The sequence below is a fragment of the Dama dama genome, chromosome 12 (genome assembly GCF_033118175.1).
Source record: "Dama dama isolate Ldn47 chromosome 12, ASM3311817v1, whole genome shotgun sequence".
NCBI lineage: Eukaryota > Metazoa > Chordata > Mammalia > Artiodactyla > Cervidae > Dama > Dama dama.
The window spans coordinates 49,703,653-49,718,535 of record NC_083692.1 but is presented as its reverse complement, the minus strand read 5'-3'; the positions used below and the strand labels follow the sequence as shown (position 1 = coordinate 49,718,535).

At 40.9% G+C, this 14,883-nt stretch overlaps 1 protein-coding gene across 1 annotated transcript in view; it reads right to left on the bottom strand.

Moving 5' to 3' along the window:
* The window catches only part of MYZAP (myocardial zonula adherens protein), a 117,029-nt gene that overhangs the window by 40,379 nt on the left and 61,767 nt on the right, over window positions 1-14,883 (bottom strand). Inside the window, exon 11 of the mRNA XM_061157246.1 lies at window positions 2,466-2,549. Coding sequence (XP_061013229.1) covers window positions 2,466-2,549 — 84 coding nt within the window. The remainder of the gene's footprint in view (window positions 1-2,465; window positions 2,550-14,883) is intronic.

Genomic DNA, 14,883 nt, shown 5'->3' with positions numbered 1-14,883 from the left:
AATAGTTTAGGGAAATTTAATCAACCAAATCTATAATCAGTGTTTAAATGCTCAAGGAGAAATGGTTTTCAAGCCATTCTGAATGACTTTTTGGATAGACACAGCAGACATGGCCACGCCACCCCCATGCTCTGGATACTCACCAATTCCTGACATGCCTTCCTGACTTTTTACTTGGGGGGGGCTTCCTCTGCCCACCAGAGCCAGTTGGCTCTGCCTAGGGCAGGCCAGAATTGCCACAACCTCCCAGAGCAGGCCTCAACCAACTACTGATGGGAGTTCGTGGACAAATGCCCCAGCTTTCAGACCTTCTGGTAAGGATATCTCAGAGGCCAGTGCGTGCCATCTGCCCCGGACACCCAGGGCAAGTGAGCAGCAGCCATCCCCAGTGGTAATCTCAGTAAGGTCGTCGGTAGAGGCCTTCATGCCTTCCCTGACTCATTCCTCCTCTCCCCACTGGGGCTTTCAGGGATCACCTCCTAACTAAACTAGTGGACTCACACCCACATCTCAGAGTCTGGGCAACCCAGATGAAGAGAAGAGAGGAGTTTACCAAATCAAAAGCACACATATGTGTGAGGCTCTTCTCAAAGCACAGTCCCCACTTGGGCATTTTGTAATTTCCCAGCAGGGGAGCTGGCTTGGTAGCACAGCCAGCCGGGGGAGACGGGAGGGGGTGGGCACGGTCTTGGGTAACCCTCTGCCTCTCCTGTCAGCATCTCCTCCCTGGAACCAGCCTCTCTCGGGACCCATGACTTTCACCAAGTCACACGCTCTCTGACTCTCACTGTGGAGCTGTGATTCCTCCACAGGGAACTGTGATCTCAGAGGACAGTCTTCGATATAGAAGTCTCCATTCATAAAGCTAGACTTGGACTCAGGGGACAGGACGAACGTCCACTTACTCAGCTGCCAGGACAATGAGCCCACGGGCTTTGAGTCTGCTCTCACGTCCCTCTGGGCCATGAGGGGCTTCTGCTTATGACCTTTATAGGCAGCCCCCCAAAACAGGAGAAACAAAGACCCTGCTCGCCACCCCTACAAACATGGTGGTTAAGTGCTCAGGCTTACTCACTTAAAATTGTCATTTTGGGCGGGTTCCTCAACATCCCTGAACCTCACTTTCTTTAGCTATAAAATGGAGGAAATATAATCTAACTCATCCCTCTTAATAAAGAAAAAATGATTGATTGCTTAGGCATGCCAGCCACTTTCTATGCACTCCCATCACATGGACACACATAAGTGCAGTTATCATCCTCAGGTTCTAATTCTAAGAAACTTTTCCAGGGTCACCTAGCTAATAAGAATGTAGGGTTCAATCCTAGGCGAGTCTGATTCCACTCTTAGCCTCTATGGTATACAAAAGATACAGAAAGTAAAAGCGCCCAACACACACTAGGAGCTGAATTACTGCCATTACTTTCCTGTGTCCTTACTTCACCATTCTCTCCTGGGCTGTCTCTCACTGGGGAAGGACTATAAAGGGGACACAGACAAGGAGAGATTCACGGAGCCTTAAATGAAGAGGCTCAATGCCAAGTTCTTAATAAAAAGCCTTCAGAGAAAACAGAAGGCTTCCACTTCTGTTAACACCTAAGCTCTTAAAGTTCTTTCAACTCTGTAATTTCCTTCCCTGGAACCTCCACAAAATTCCCAAAATGCCTTTCAAAAGGCCATAAAGTCATGAATACTAAATATCATAGAAGTTTTCAGTGAAATTAAGTCACCTCTGGGCTTCCCTGGTGGCTCAGTGGTAAAGAACCTACTTGCCAAGCAGAAGATGTGGGTTCGATCTCTGGGCCAAGAAGATCCCCTGGAGAAGGAAATGGCAACCCACTCCAAAATCCTTGCCTGGGCAATCCCATGGACAGAGGAGCTACAGTCCATGGGGTCACAAAGAGTAGCACATGACTTAGTGGTTAAACAACCAGTCACCTCTAAAGCGTGTTGACTCGATGTCACAGAAGAGCACTGGGTGAGGAGTCTGTCTCTCAGCCTGGCTCTGGCACTGAACTGTGTAACCTTGAGAAAAGCCACCTGCCTTCCCTGTGCCTTTTTATTGTTATTATTGACAGAATAAACCTCATCTTGCCTTTCTTCAAGTTGTTGAGAAAATCATGTGAGAGATGTATGTGAAAATACTTGGCAAATTATAAAGCACAACACAGATGTGGGGAGTTATCAGTATTCAGCAGCAGCCTATCCAACTTGCTAAGAAAATTCCTGAATAAGAAAAATGGGAGCCAAAACGCAGAGGTGAGTAGCAAGAGGGGATGAGGAGAGTCAGATGGTAAAGAAAAACTAGCTGTCAGAACCTCATTTTCAATGTTGGCAGTTAACCTTCAATCAATTTTATAAGGCCAGGAAATAGCCATATTTTTAATTAAGTGTCGGCAGTAGGCTCAGCAACATAAAATTTAATGGTAGGGAAGACACCAGCATGAAGAAACATAGCTTCTTACCTCTCCTTCTAAGAAAGATATCTTTTCTAAAAGCTGCAATATTAAGAGTTGTTTCTGCTGCACCTTCTTCTTTAGTGATTCAATCTAGAAAGAAACAAATTGGACATTGTTAATCAAAGATGCAGAAATGTACAAGTTAATCAACTAGAAGAGAAGCCTTTGGCTTTCATTCAAACAGAAACTACACATTGGTTCTTCTGTGTTCTGTGCAACAGTATTAACATGAGGTGCTCCATGGAGAGGGGGGTTCTGTGCCCAGGTAAGCTTGGGACATCAAACATGGTTGATGTTTCATTAGGTTTGTTTAGCCTAACATTTCTGCACTGTTTCGCCACGGAACCCTTAGTAAAACTTCACTGATGCTTTGGGAAGTGCAGACGTAACTCTACATAAAAAATGTATTCAGCTTGAATTTATGCCACAGCCTGTATTTCAAACATTCAGCTCTGTTGATCCTGTTTGTATATTTGTATTTGTTCAACTAAGTGTCAAAAGTTTTGCTCTGGGAAAAAGGTCACTGTCACTGAAAGTAATAATGAAATTCAGAGGATTGAGGACTCATGAGGCCTGGGGCAAGCAGGAAAGTCCTCTGAAAGATAGGGGCTTGAGCTGGGATTTTTCCCTTTGTTTTTATACTATATGTACCTTGGAGTACCATTTGTTTTGCATTCACGAATCATGTCTCCATGGACAAATCACAGGTTTCCTAAAAGCAGGAACCAGAGTGCTCTGTACCAGGCCATGCCTTGGACAATAGTGGGAACAGAGTGTGGGTTCAATAAATAACATGTGATTTGGAAGAATGCACTAATTTTCCAACAATTTTTATATGAAATTTGAGCATTTACAAAACCTTTTTTTAAAAATCCCTCTTGGTGCAAAATGACACAATTCCTATGGAAGGGACTCTAGCAATAACTAAAAGCAGTACAAGTGTACAATTACACTTAACCTTTGACCCAGCAATTCTATTTCGAGAAATAGATCCTATAGATACATTAGCCAAAATATGAAATGACTTGGACATAGGATTTTAGAAAACGCACACACACAAAGACATCAATAAGTGGCTGATAAACTATGGTACATCTTAACAATGGATTTCCTTGTAACCTTCAAGAAAAAGTGAAGATCTCTAAAACCCTGATACAGTATATTGTAAGGAATGTATGGTATGCTGGCTTTGGTGTAAAACTGCTAAAGACATATGAATGAATATTTGCAAAAAGAAACACTACAAAGATCAAACAAGTCTTAATATTTACCAACAGGAAGAGGGAGAAATTAGAAGGAAGAGACAGAAGAAAGACTTTTCTGATAATAACCTTGTTACATAGGTTCAATCTTGGAAGCACATTTTATAGATTCAAAAAATAAAAACCAAAAAGGGGGGGAAAGTGAATCCTAAAATTTGAAAACAAACTGAAATAAAGGAACTTAACTATATATCAAATTGGTTAAAAGAAGTAATTCAGGCACTGTTAGAACAAGGTAATTTGACTGGATATTTTTAGTGGATGTATTCTAAAGATAAAAAGAATTGCAAAAAACCTCTCACTGGGAAAATTTGGATAGTAATATTAGTATTATATTTTGAAACTATTTGATAGATTGTATAACACCATTTGGAACCAAAGTCTTTAGTGTAAGAGAAAGAAATATGAACATGAAATCAAAGAGGTAAAAAAAAGTTTTGTTAGATTTCAAATGGAAGTATCAGTATGAACACATAATTTTTGTTTTCTTTTTAAAAAATATATTAGATAAGCCTGAAACATTCAGAAAACTAAGATCGTGGTATCTGGTCCCATCACTTCATGGGAAATAGATGGGGAAACAGTGGAAGCAGTGTCAGACTTTATTTTTTTGGGCTCCAAAATCACTGCAGATGGTGATTGCAGCCATGAAATTAAAAGACGCTTATTCCTTGGAAGGAAAGTTATGACCAACCTAGATAGCATATTAAAAAGCAGAGACATTACTTTGCCAACAAAGGTCCATCTAGTCAAAGCTATGGTTTTTCCAGTGGTCATGTATGAATGTGAGAGTTGGACTGTGAAGAAAGCTGAGCGCCGAAAAATTGATGCTTTTGAACTGTGGTGTTGGAGAAGACTCTTGAGAGTACCTTGGACTGCAAGGAGATCCAACCAGTCCATCTGAAACGAGATCAGTCCTGGGTGTTCATTGGAAGGACTGATGCTGAAGCTGAAACTCCAGTACTTTGGCCACCTCATGCAAAAAGTTGACTCATTGGAAAAGACCCTGATGCTGGGAGGGATTGGGGGCAGGAGGAGAAGGCGACAACAGAGGATGCGACGGCTGGATGGCACGACCGACTCAATAGACATGAGTTTGAGTAAACTCCAGGAGTTGGTGATGGACAGGGAGGCCTGGTGTGCTGAGATTCATGGGGTCGCAAAGAGTCGGACATGACTGAGCAACTGAACTGAACTGAACTGAAGCCTGAGACACCTTATTCTACCTGAAAACAAGGACATGAAGGGTCTCCCTTGGGTCAAAGACAGGATAATCTGTACATCAAAGAGAGTGTAATTAAGTAAAACACATGGAACATATATATTTTTTAAAACCCTGAGCATTTTATGATTCTTAAAAAAGAAAAAGCAGCAACAATTGGAAATGACAGTGGAACCAACTCCTTAGAAACTTGAAGATTTAGAGAAAAGGATAAAGCATTTATCCTGCCTTACTTGCACAAACTGCATGTTGAGATTACTAAAAAAAAGTCCCAGTTTATAAGGAAAGAAGTTTTACTTTACAGAAGAATTCCAGGTAATAAATGGAGAAGGAAGGAGAGAATTTGGAAATAACCATTGTGTGATACCAAGGAAATATTACTAACAGACTCAAGCAACGTTCATGGACAGATGAAATACTGAGGAGCAAAGCTGATGAGGAACCTGATAACTGTGTTGAGGGCCGTCACCACCTGAATGCACAGCCAGCCTCACCATCACCCGAAGTGGGATCACCAGACAATATGTGCCCCCAGAGCAGAACAAAATGAATCACCCAGGAAGTAGTCTTGCCTCCCCCGACTTAAAAAAGTTGAAACAGAATCTAATCAAGCTAATAAGGAGACAAAAAGTCAAATTCAGAATGTGGGAACATTTATAGGACAGCTGACTTAGTTCCTGCAGTACCTGGGTTGGGGTAAATGTGAGTTGGGGGTGAGAGGGCAGTAAACGGAGCACGCTCTAGATCAAAGGACTTGAGAAACCTAACAACCAAGTATAGTGGACTTCTCTGTATGCCGATTGGAGCAAAGTCCTGTTAAAAGACTTTTTAAAGGCGTTTTGGAAAATGCTACTACAGACCAATATCAAATGGGACCAAGAATTATTATTTGTTTTGTTAGCTGTGAAAACTAACATGTAATAATAACTAATTATGATTACAGAAGGAAAAAGTGCACATGTTTTAGAGATGCCTAGTGAAACACACAGAATGTCTGGGATTTGCCTTTTAAAATAATTGCACAAAGGAAAAAATAAAAGGAAAAGAAGGTGGAGATGAGGCAAATGTGGCCAAATCTTGCTGTTTGTTGAATCTAGGCAATGATTCATTCTTACCCTCTTTGTCCTGAGTGAATTAGACGTTTTTGTGATAAAATATTTTAAGTTCCACCTGGTGTCAAAAATATAATATTCCATCATGAAAAGCAAGCCATTCATACAAAATAGAACACAAGAAACATACTTAAGGAAAAATGTTCAATGTTGATAAAAAATTCTTTTAATTAACAATTAAAAACAGTCACTAGTTATCCTTTCATATCTATTAAATTTGCCTGAAACTACTGACTGAAAAAAATGGTGCTGGAAGGGCTGGGAGAGACAGCTATTCTCATGTGTTGCAGGTGGTGCTGTAAATTAGAATGACCCTTTGGGCAATTTAGCAATAAATATTAAGAGCCATAAAGCTGTTCATACCCTTTGACCTACTAATCCCACTCCTGGGAATTTATCCTAAGGACATAATTCAGATGTAGGAACAGGGCTATATATACAAAGATGTTCTTACTCCTATTATTTATAATAGAGAGAAAATGGAAATAACCTTAATGTCCAGCACTAAAGGAAGTGGTAATAAATTATGGAATATCAATTTGATGGAATATATTGCACAAACACTAAAAACAAATCTATTACAAAATGGAAAAGTGTTTACAAAAAGCCTCGAGGGATAGAAAAACAAGAGTTTACAATGATGAAAGTAGAAGCTGGAAGAGAAGTTAGATAAATGAAATCATTCTGCAGTTAGGGTAGGATTATGGGCAAAACAAAAGTATGTTTTATTTACACTTCCTTCACTTTTTGTAGGAAAATTTGCAGAAATTATCCTTATCGTGTCCCTTTTTCATTCCTTCTTATATTGTTAAAATTCTTAAAAGCTGACCTCTAAAGTCTTTAAATGATAGGCAAAATGTGTACTGAAGGGAACTAAAATATTCCAAAGTCAGGAGTAATATTTCATCAAATAACACAAGTGACTTCACACACATTGGTTGCACCATCTCTGAAGTAATCAGTGAATCAAGAGAAGTGAGAGGGTTAAGGATATCCTCATGAACAGCTCATAGGAAGAGACCAAGATTATTCTACTCACCTTTCCCATAGATTTTAGTTTTAAAAAGAAATCAGTGCAAAGCAGAGATATCATCTAGGGAAAGAGAGCTGAGGGGAGACTTCTGGGCTAATGTTAGTGTGAGGGGGCACCTTGTTCTGGAGGAAAAAATGGGTGTGGGAAGGATGTGAGGGATCTGAAGCTTCTGATGACAAGGCTCAAGTTTTCAGCAACTGAGGCTTCAAGAAGTGATTGTGCTCTTGCACTAAAAATGAATGCCGTGCACGCTCATTTGCTTTCATCCTTGAGCATTTCTCATAGAAGCATCCTGTACAGTATATTCTGTGGTCAGAGCTGACATGTTCAAACTAGGGACCAAGGATGCTTAAGCTGGCAGGCAGAGCATAGCGGGCCCTCATGCCTGCAAGGGGTGCCAACTTTGAATTTCAAGTTATTCCCCTACAGTCTGCTCCTGAAGCACACCCCATGTCTTCTCCCAAGTAAGTCATCCAGTTTCTAAAATAAGCAGACTCTCATGTTTCTGGGCGGGACTTCCCCAATGGCTCAGCGGGTAAAGAAGCTGCCCACAATGCAAGAGACACAGGAGGTGCAGGTTCCCTCCCTGGGTCTGGAAGATCCCCCAGAGAAGGAAATTGCAACCCACTCCAGTATTCTTGCCTGAAAAATCCCATGGACAGAGGAGTCTGCTGGGCTATAGTCCAATGGGTTGCAAAGAGTTGGACATGACTGAACCACTAAGCATGCATGCCCACATGTATCTGGGTTTGCTATTATTCTAGCTAACATCAGACTCCCAAGCCTTTGGTTCTTTTCCGTAATATCTAAATCACCCATTTGTGTGAAAAATGCTGTTATTTCTGACTGCCAACTTCAAAGAGCCTTAACATATTGTCTCCTATATCTTACTCGCATATTAACATAAACACTCAAAAATCAGCTACTACTATGTTATTACTGGTATTTCTTCCTCCCTAGACTGTCAGCTTCTCGAGAGTAAAGACCTTGATCAGCTTCATATTCTCAGACATTGAATGAATGAATCAAAGAATCTGTCCATCCATTACCTCTCAACAATCCACCCTGTAGACTTCAGAAACAAAGTTGTTTAGAAGAGACTCTGGGAGGCCCAGAGGAACCAAACTTGCTAAATACATAACCTCCAAAGCACCCCCCAAAATTGGGGGCATCCCAAAATCCAGGGAACCACGCAGGCAGTATGCAAGTGAAATCCATTTGGCACATTTGCTCTCACTTGACTGGTATCAGTTTGTAAATTTGACTATTAAGAGGTTTAGGTCCACTTCACAAAGCTGCACTTAAATCTAGCTGTCACCAGGTGGTGGTAAATGACCCAGGTTACCAGGCTCAAGTCAAAACATTGAGAAACAAGAAATTAGATGAAGCCTGGAAAATAAGTGCTTCTATCTTACTTACCCAAGGATGTAATCTTGTTGCAACAGTTAAATTTAAATATCAAACAGCAGGGGGACTTCCCTGATGAGCCAGGTTAAGAATCCACCTTCCAATGCAAGGAACATGGGTTCAATCCCTGATTGGGGAACTAAGATCCCACATGCCACAGAGCAACTAAGCCCATGGGTCACAGCTACTCAGCCCAGGCACCTCAACTAGAGATCCCACAAGCCACAACTAGAGAGAAGCTCCCATACCGCAGTGAAGATCCTGAGTACCTCAACTAAGACGTGACATAGCCAAAAATCAATTAATTAATCTAAAAAATCAAATAGTAAACCTTCTTATAGAACAAAGGGAAGAAACCCATCTTGGTAAAATCTAGAACCTTTTACCTGATGCTCACTCACTGAACTGATATCTAATTTTGTCTTCATTAGCAAGTTTTTTTTTTTTTTTTTAAATTTTTGTAATTCAAACTGAATATGTCTTGCAGCCTAACTGATCATGCAGGAACAGGCCAGTTTGATATTTAAGGTGGGTCTAGGGGGTCATCTAGTTTCTAAAATGGTAACAGCTTTTCTTCACATTAACCACAATTGAGTTACCTGGATAGATGGTTGGAGCCAAGCAATCCCTTTCAACTATAACTGGAGTCACCTGGACCAAGTCCACTTCTAGGCTCTACTTCTGAGATGCTCTCTTACTCACAAATCCTCCCAAGCTTCTAAGGGGGAGGGACAAATTAGGAGTTTGGGATTCACACACACACTACCATATATAAAACAGATAACCAACAAGGGCCTACTGTATAGCACAGGGAACTATCCTCAACATCTTGTAATAACCTATAATAGAAAAGAATTGGTTATATATAACCAAATCACATTGCTGGACACCTAAATCTAACACAACATTGTAAATAAACTACACTTTCATAAAAGAAAACAGTAACAAAACAGAACCACCCTCCCACGCAGTCTAATGTTCCAGTTCCCTAGTGTGGACATGAGATGCTTCTGCTGTGGTCCCACTTTATCTCCCCAGTTTCCTTTCATGCCAGCTCTGGCCCACAATGAACCCTATGAAGAAGCCACTCCATCCTCTGTGCTGTGAACACAGTAGGACCTCTGCCCCAGCTGGTGCCTTCACCAGGCATGGCCTCCCACCCTTCATCCCCTTCTCTACCAGGAAAATTGCTGGCAGGAAGTACTCCACAGTCACCTCCCAGGCTAGCTCTTGCCAAGTCCTTCAGGTTGCCTCCACATCTGTCTCTGTTCATTTCAGCCCTTCAAGCAAACCCCTAGCACGAACCATCACTGCCACTACCACGGTCTGTTTAGATCTTCCCCTTGCACCATACAGCAAGCCCACACGGTACGGATGTTTAGTGTATCGATTATCTTGTATGAAAGAGCAGTTCTCTTAGGAGGTGAAATCACTGCTATCCATCCACACATTTTTATAAACTGCTTTGGAAACAGATTCCTATAGTGAAAGGATCCCTCCCAATTTCTTTCAAAGAAGACCTTGTATGTCAACCATACTAAAATGAAATTATACAAAAACTCAGTAAGGTCCTCATGGATTCACAACAACCCCCGGAGGTTGCAAGGCTTGTCAGCTTCCTGGAATCTTTTCCACATTGGTGACAGACACGAAAGACACGGGTCATTTCGTGTTAGATGTCAGAATGTGATATAGCCTATAATTAAAAGGATGTGAATAGTACTCGACTGTGCAAGACTCATGAAACATAACTCAGTACGGAGGTTGGCAATGTGGAGAGAAATGAATGAATATAAGAAATACAGCAGCAAATAAGTATTAAATACTAGATAACACTTGATACTTTTTTTTTAAGAAATTATGCTTTAAAGTGTTTTCTTTTACCAGCTGGAAAATGATAATATACATAGATTCGCAAATGCCTTTCATAAAACAAGAGACACATTGAAACAGGGCATGATATTAGAAGATACATTAAAACTGTCACATTGAATTAAATTGTTTAAAATCTTGTAAGAGTAAGGAAATTACATTTTTTTAATCCAACCTAAGTTTATGATAGTATTGTTTATTTTCTCTGAAATTTGTTTTGTTTTCATTCTAATTTTAAGAATAGCCAAGTAAAGTAAACCAAGCACTTTTATTCAAAATCAGTGTGATGGTTGGTATTTGTATGTGTGTTTATCATGAAACTCAACACATTAATAAAAAGTTTCCAAACCTCTTTCACCGATACCTCTCTCTGTTACTCTTCCTAATGGACCCATAAAGCCATTAAGATGAATGGTATAGAACCCTAATTTGACATGAAAGATGTTAAAAACAAAGCAAATTATAAAACAAACAAATAAAAAGACTTTCTACTTTAAACCACCTTGGTAAAGAAAGAAGTCATTTTCCCATTGAAAATATACCAAAAATGGATAACTGCCAATCAAAGCCTCTAGCCAAAATGAGAGAATCGGAGTTCTGAATTCTAGGTCAAAGAGAAGCAACAGGATACTTGAATGTGAGTCTTTCTTGACTTTTCATGGGAAATGCATGCTGTTCAATTATTTGAAAATCTGACAGAAAAATAGATTGAAGATCCCTATTATTGTTACTCACAGTGAACCCCCAGTTACCCAGAGACCTAGTGGACTGACTGCGTTACGGCTGGCATAGGACAGGCAAGAATTTTCTAGAACTCACCGGGGGTTTTTATCACCTCTCTTTGCTCCCTCTTGTCCTAACCCAGCCTAGTTTTCAGCTCAACATGCTGTGGTCTGGCAACAAAATAGGAATCATGTCTGATGCCCAAACACCTCACCATGAAAACTGAGAACAACTGATATCTAATACTCTTCCTCTGAAAAGGTTTTTTTTTTTTTTTGCTACAGTTTCTCTTAATTGTATTTTATAAGTGCTGTAACAGTGTAATTTCATAGTTGTGTATTTGTTAAAGTGCATTCCCTTTGGTAAAAACCACCACAGAAAGAATTTTAAAATAAAGTTACCTTCTTTTCTTAAAAAATGATACAACACAGGGACCTATGACAAGACAAGGATCTGCCCTGCACTAATGCAGCATGAAAGGACAGTTTAAAAAGGACAAGGAAAATGGGACATTATCTCATTTTGGGGGGAGCGGAGGGATGAATTAAGGCCACAACAAAACGAAACTGAAAAATTGCTAAATGAAGCTCTGAGTAGGGAAAATGAAAAATCAATGAAGGAACGGAGGGAAAAAGGTACATTTTTCATCTTCATGATGTTTGATTGGGTTTGGAGAAATTCATTTTCAATTAATGTGTCTTGTGGCATTCAGCCAGGCCAGATATGAACAGGGCACACATTTTAATCAATTTTTTCTATTAAGTTTGAAGTAATATATAATCATAGAACTATACTATTCTAAAGGATCAGTTGAAACTGGCTTCTGCGGTAAAGTAATCTAATTTGGTTTGATTTCTATCTTATATTAAAGATCACCCCACTTCTACTGAAGAAGAACCAGCCCCCTAAATCTCCTTGGTACCCACTCATAACTGGACTATACAAACATCAGTGAAGGGCAGATAAACTGGCATCCCAATCTGCGGGCATCCACTGGCAAGGAAGAAAAAGAGGATACTGGGCACCAGGGCTTTTGCTGGTTTAGCACATTATTCTCAGAAACAACCCTCAGAGTCATTACCCCCATAGATGAAGGAACTGGGGTTCCTATAGTTTCACTGTTCATTCACTCCTCAACATCAGCCATGACCCAGTGCTAGATTTCAGGAGCACAGCCATGAGCCAGGGAGACCTGGTCTCCACTTGCAGGGAACCAGCGCATGGAGAAAGAAGTGCACAAGTTAGCACAACAGGGGAGCAGGCAAGCGATGTTTGGTTCCCCTCCTACCCAGAGACGGGATGCACCGGCCATCTGCTAATGGGGTGAGGAAAAGGTTCAGACCGCGGGACCAAGAGGGGACCAGCCCGTCCCAGCTGGCCTGGAACTTCCTAGGTTTTAGTCTCATGTGTCAGGAACCTTCTCATCTGCAGGCAAACCAGGACAGTTGGTCACCCAAGAGCTTGATGCTGGCAGGGCTGAGACCTAAACCCACGTCTCTCTGATGACAAGGCCTGGGCTCTTCTGTTCACACCAGCCTGAGGTCCAGAGGGTGGCCTCTGTCCTCCCTGTGATGACAGCCTATCTCGGCAGTGCTGCCTGCAAATTAGGCCAGGCAGGGAAGAACACTGGCAGGCAATACCTTCTTTTACAAACGGTTTGCTGGGGCCCTACGTCTTAAGGCTACTCTTCTCTCCGTGAGTTTAGAGGAAGGTGAGGTGGGAAAGCAGGAAGGAGGGTCCTCTAAGCTTCCCTGGATGGACACAGTATCAGAGACAAAAGACCATACACTGAACAGGAATACCCAGGGATTCCTGGGTAGAGATGTTTCAGGCTAAACAATCAGAGGATGTACAGGCGTAACTCGTTTTACTGCACTTCGTTTATGGTGATTTACACATACCGCATTGCTCCCAAATTGAAGGTTTGTGGCAACCCTGTATTGAGCAAGTCTGTCAGCACCATTTTTCCAACAGTATTTGCTCACCTTGTATTTCTGTGTCACATTCTGATAATTCTTACAATATTTTATAATATTTTAAATCCTCCACCGGCAACAAAAAGATTACGACTCACTGAAGGTTCACATGATGCTTCTGTTGTTGTTGTCTAGTCGCTTAGTCATGTCCGACTATTTGAGACCCCGTTGACTGTAGCCCACCAGGCTCCTCTGTCCATGGGGATTCTCCAGGCAAGAATACTGGAGTTGGTTGCTATTTCCTTCTCCAGGGGATCTTCCCAACTCAGGGATGGAACCCACATCTTCTGCATTGACAGGCAGGTTCTTTACCACTGAGCCACACCAGGAAAGCCCCAGATGATGGTTAGTGACCAGTTTTTAGCAATAAAGTATTTGTAATTAAGGCCTATACATTTTTTATACATAATGCTATTGTACACTTAATAGACTACAGTATAAACATAACTTTTATATGCACTGGGAAACCAAAATGTTCATGTGGTTCACTTTTCTGTAATATTTGCTTTATTACAGTGGTCTGGAGCCCAGCCTTCAGTATCTCTGAGGTAGGCCTGTATACAGAAGCACCCAGCTCCACACCTGACACAAAGCTGATACCAAAAAAAAAAAAAAAAAAAAAACAGTAGTTTAAAAAGGTTCCTATTGATAGACGTGCACTACTATATATAAAATAGATATCTAATAAGGACCTACTGTATAGCACAGAGAACTCTACTCAATACTCTGTAATGACCTATATGGGAAAAGAATCTTAAAAAGAGGGGATATAGGTAGATGTATAACTGATTCACTTTGCTGTCTACCTGAAACTAACACAACATTGTAAATCAACTATATTCCAATAAAACTTTTTAAAAAAATAAAAATTTGTTTACTTATTGTGTCAATTCTAAGACAAAACAAAACAAAAAATACAGGAGGCTTCAATTAAACACACACACACACACACACACGCACGTGCACATCACACAAACACATGTTCCTAAAGTTCAGATGCCCTGGAACATGGACCCTCACCTGCACTGACCAGAACTCTCCAGGGAGCCTCTGAGCTGCCCTTCCTGCCCCTCTTCTATCTGATTCTTCAAGAAACCCCCGCCAGAGGCATTGGCAATGGGGAGCCATTGAGGAATTAGGAGCTGAGAAATAAAGGATGTTTTCTCAGGTTGTTGCTGCTACTCCACCACAGTTAAGCTCAACCTACATTTCCAGTCTCTTCATCATTACTCCCTGTCATCATTACAGTGCACTCAAACCGGGATATTGCTTGCTGAACTCACCCTATACTTTCTGGCCTTCATGTTTGTGCTTTTAATTGATTCTATGTCTAGTCTGGCACATCCTTTTCCACCTACACAATCCCTGCCTAGAAAAATCTAACCCATGCTGCAAGACCCAGTCAAATATCACCTCCTCCCTAAAGTTTCTCCATGCACACTAGAATTAGTGAGTATTTGCAGGCACTGACCTACGCCCTTAGTGTACATTCTTTCCATCAACAACCCCTGAAGCAGGTATTATCATCATCACTCACATTTTTTGATAAGGAAATTAAATGTGGGAGAAGATAAGTAAATTGCTCAAGATATAAAGCCCAGTGAGCAGCAGAGGCAAGATGCAAAGACATTTAATTTACTTGACGCCTACAAACTTAACCACAGTGTTCTCCAATTTCTATGTCCTCAGCACACAGCTCATTGCCTGCTCAACCCTTACATTCTGCCTTGAGTTATAACAGCTTTAATGTCAACCAGAAAATCCTTTGAGGACTTTGAGGACTCAGGTCTGTCTTTGCATTTAGTTCATAAAAGGTG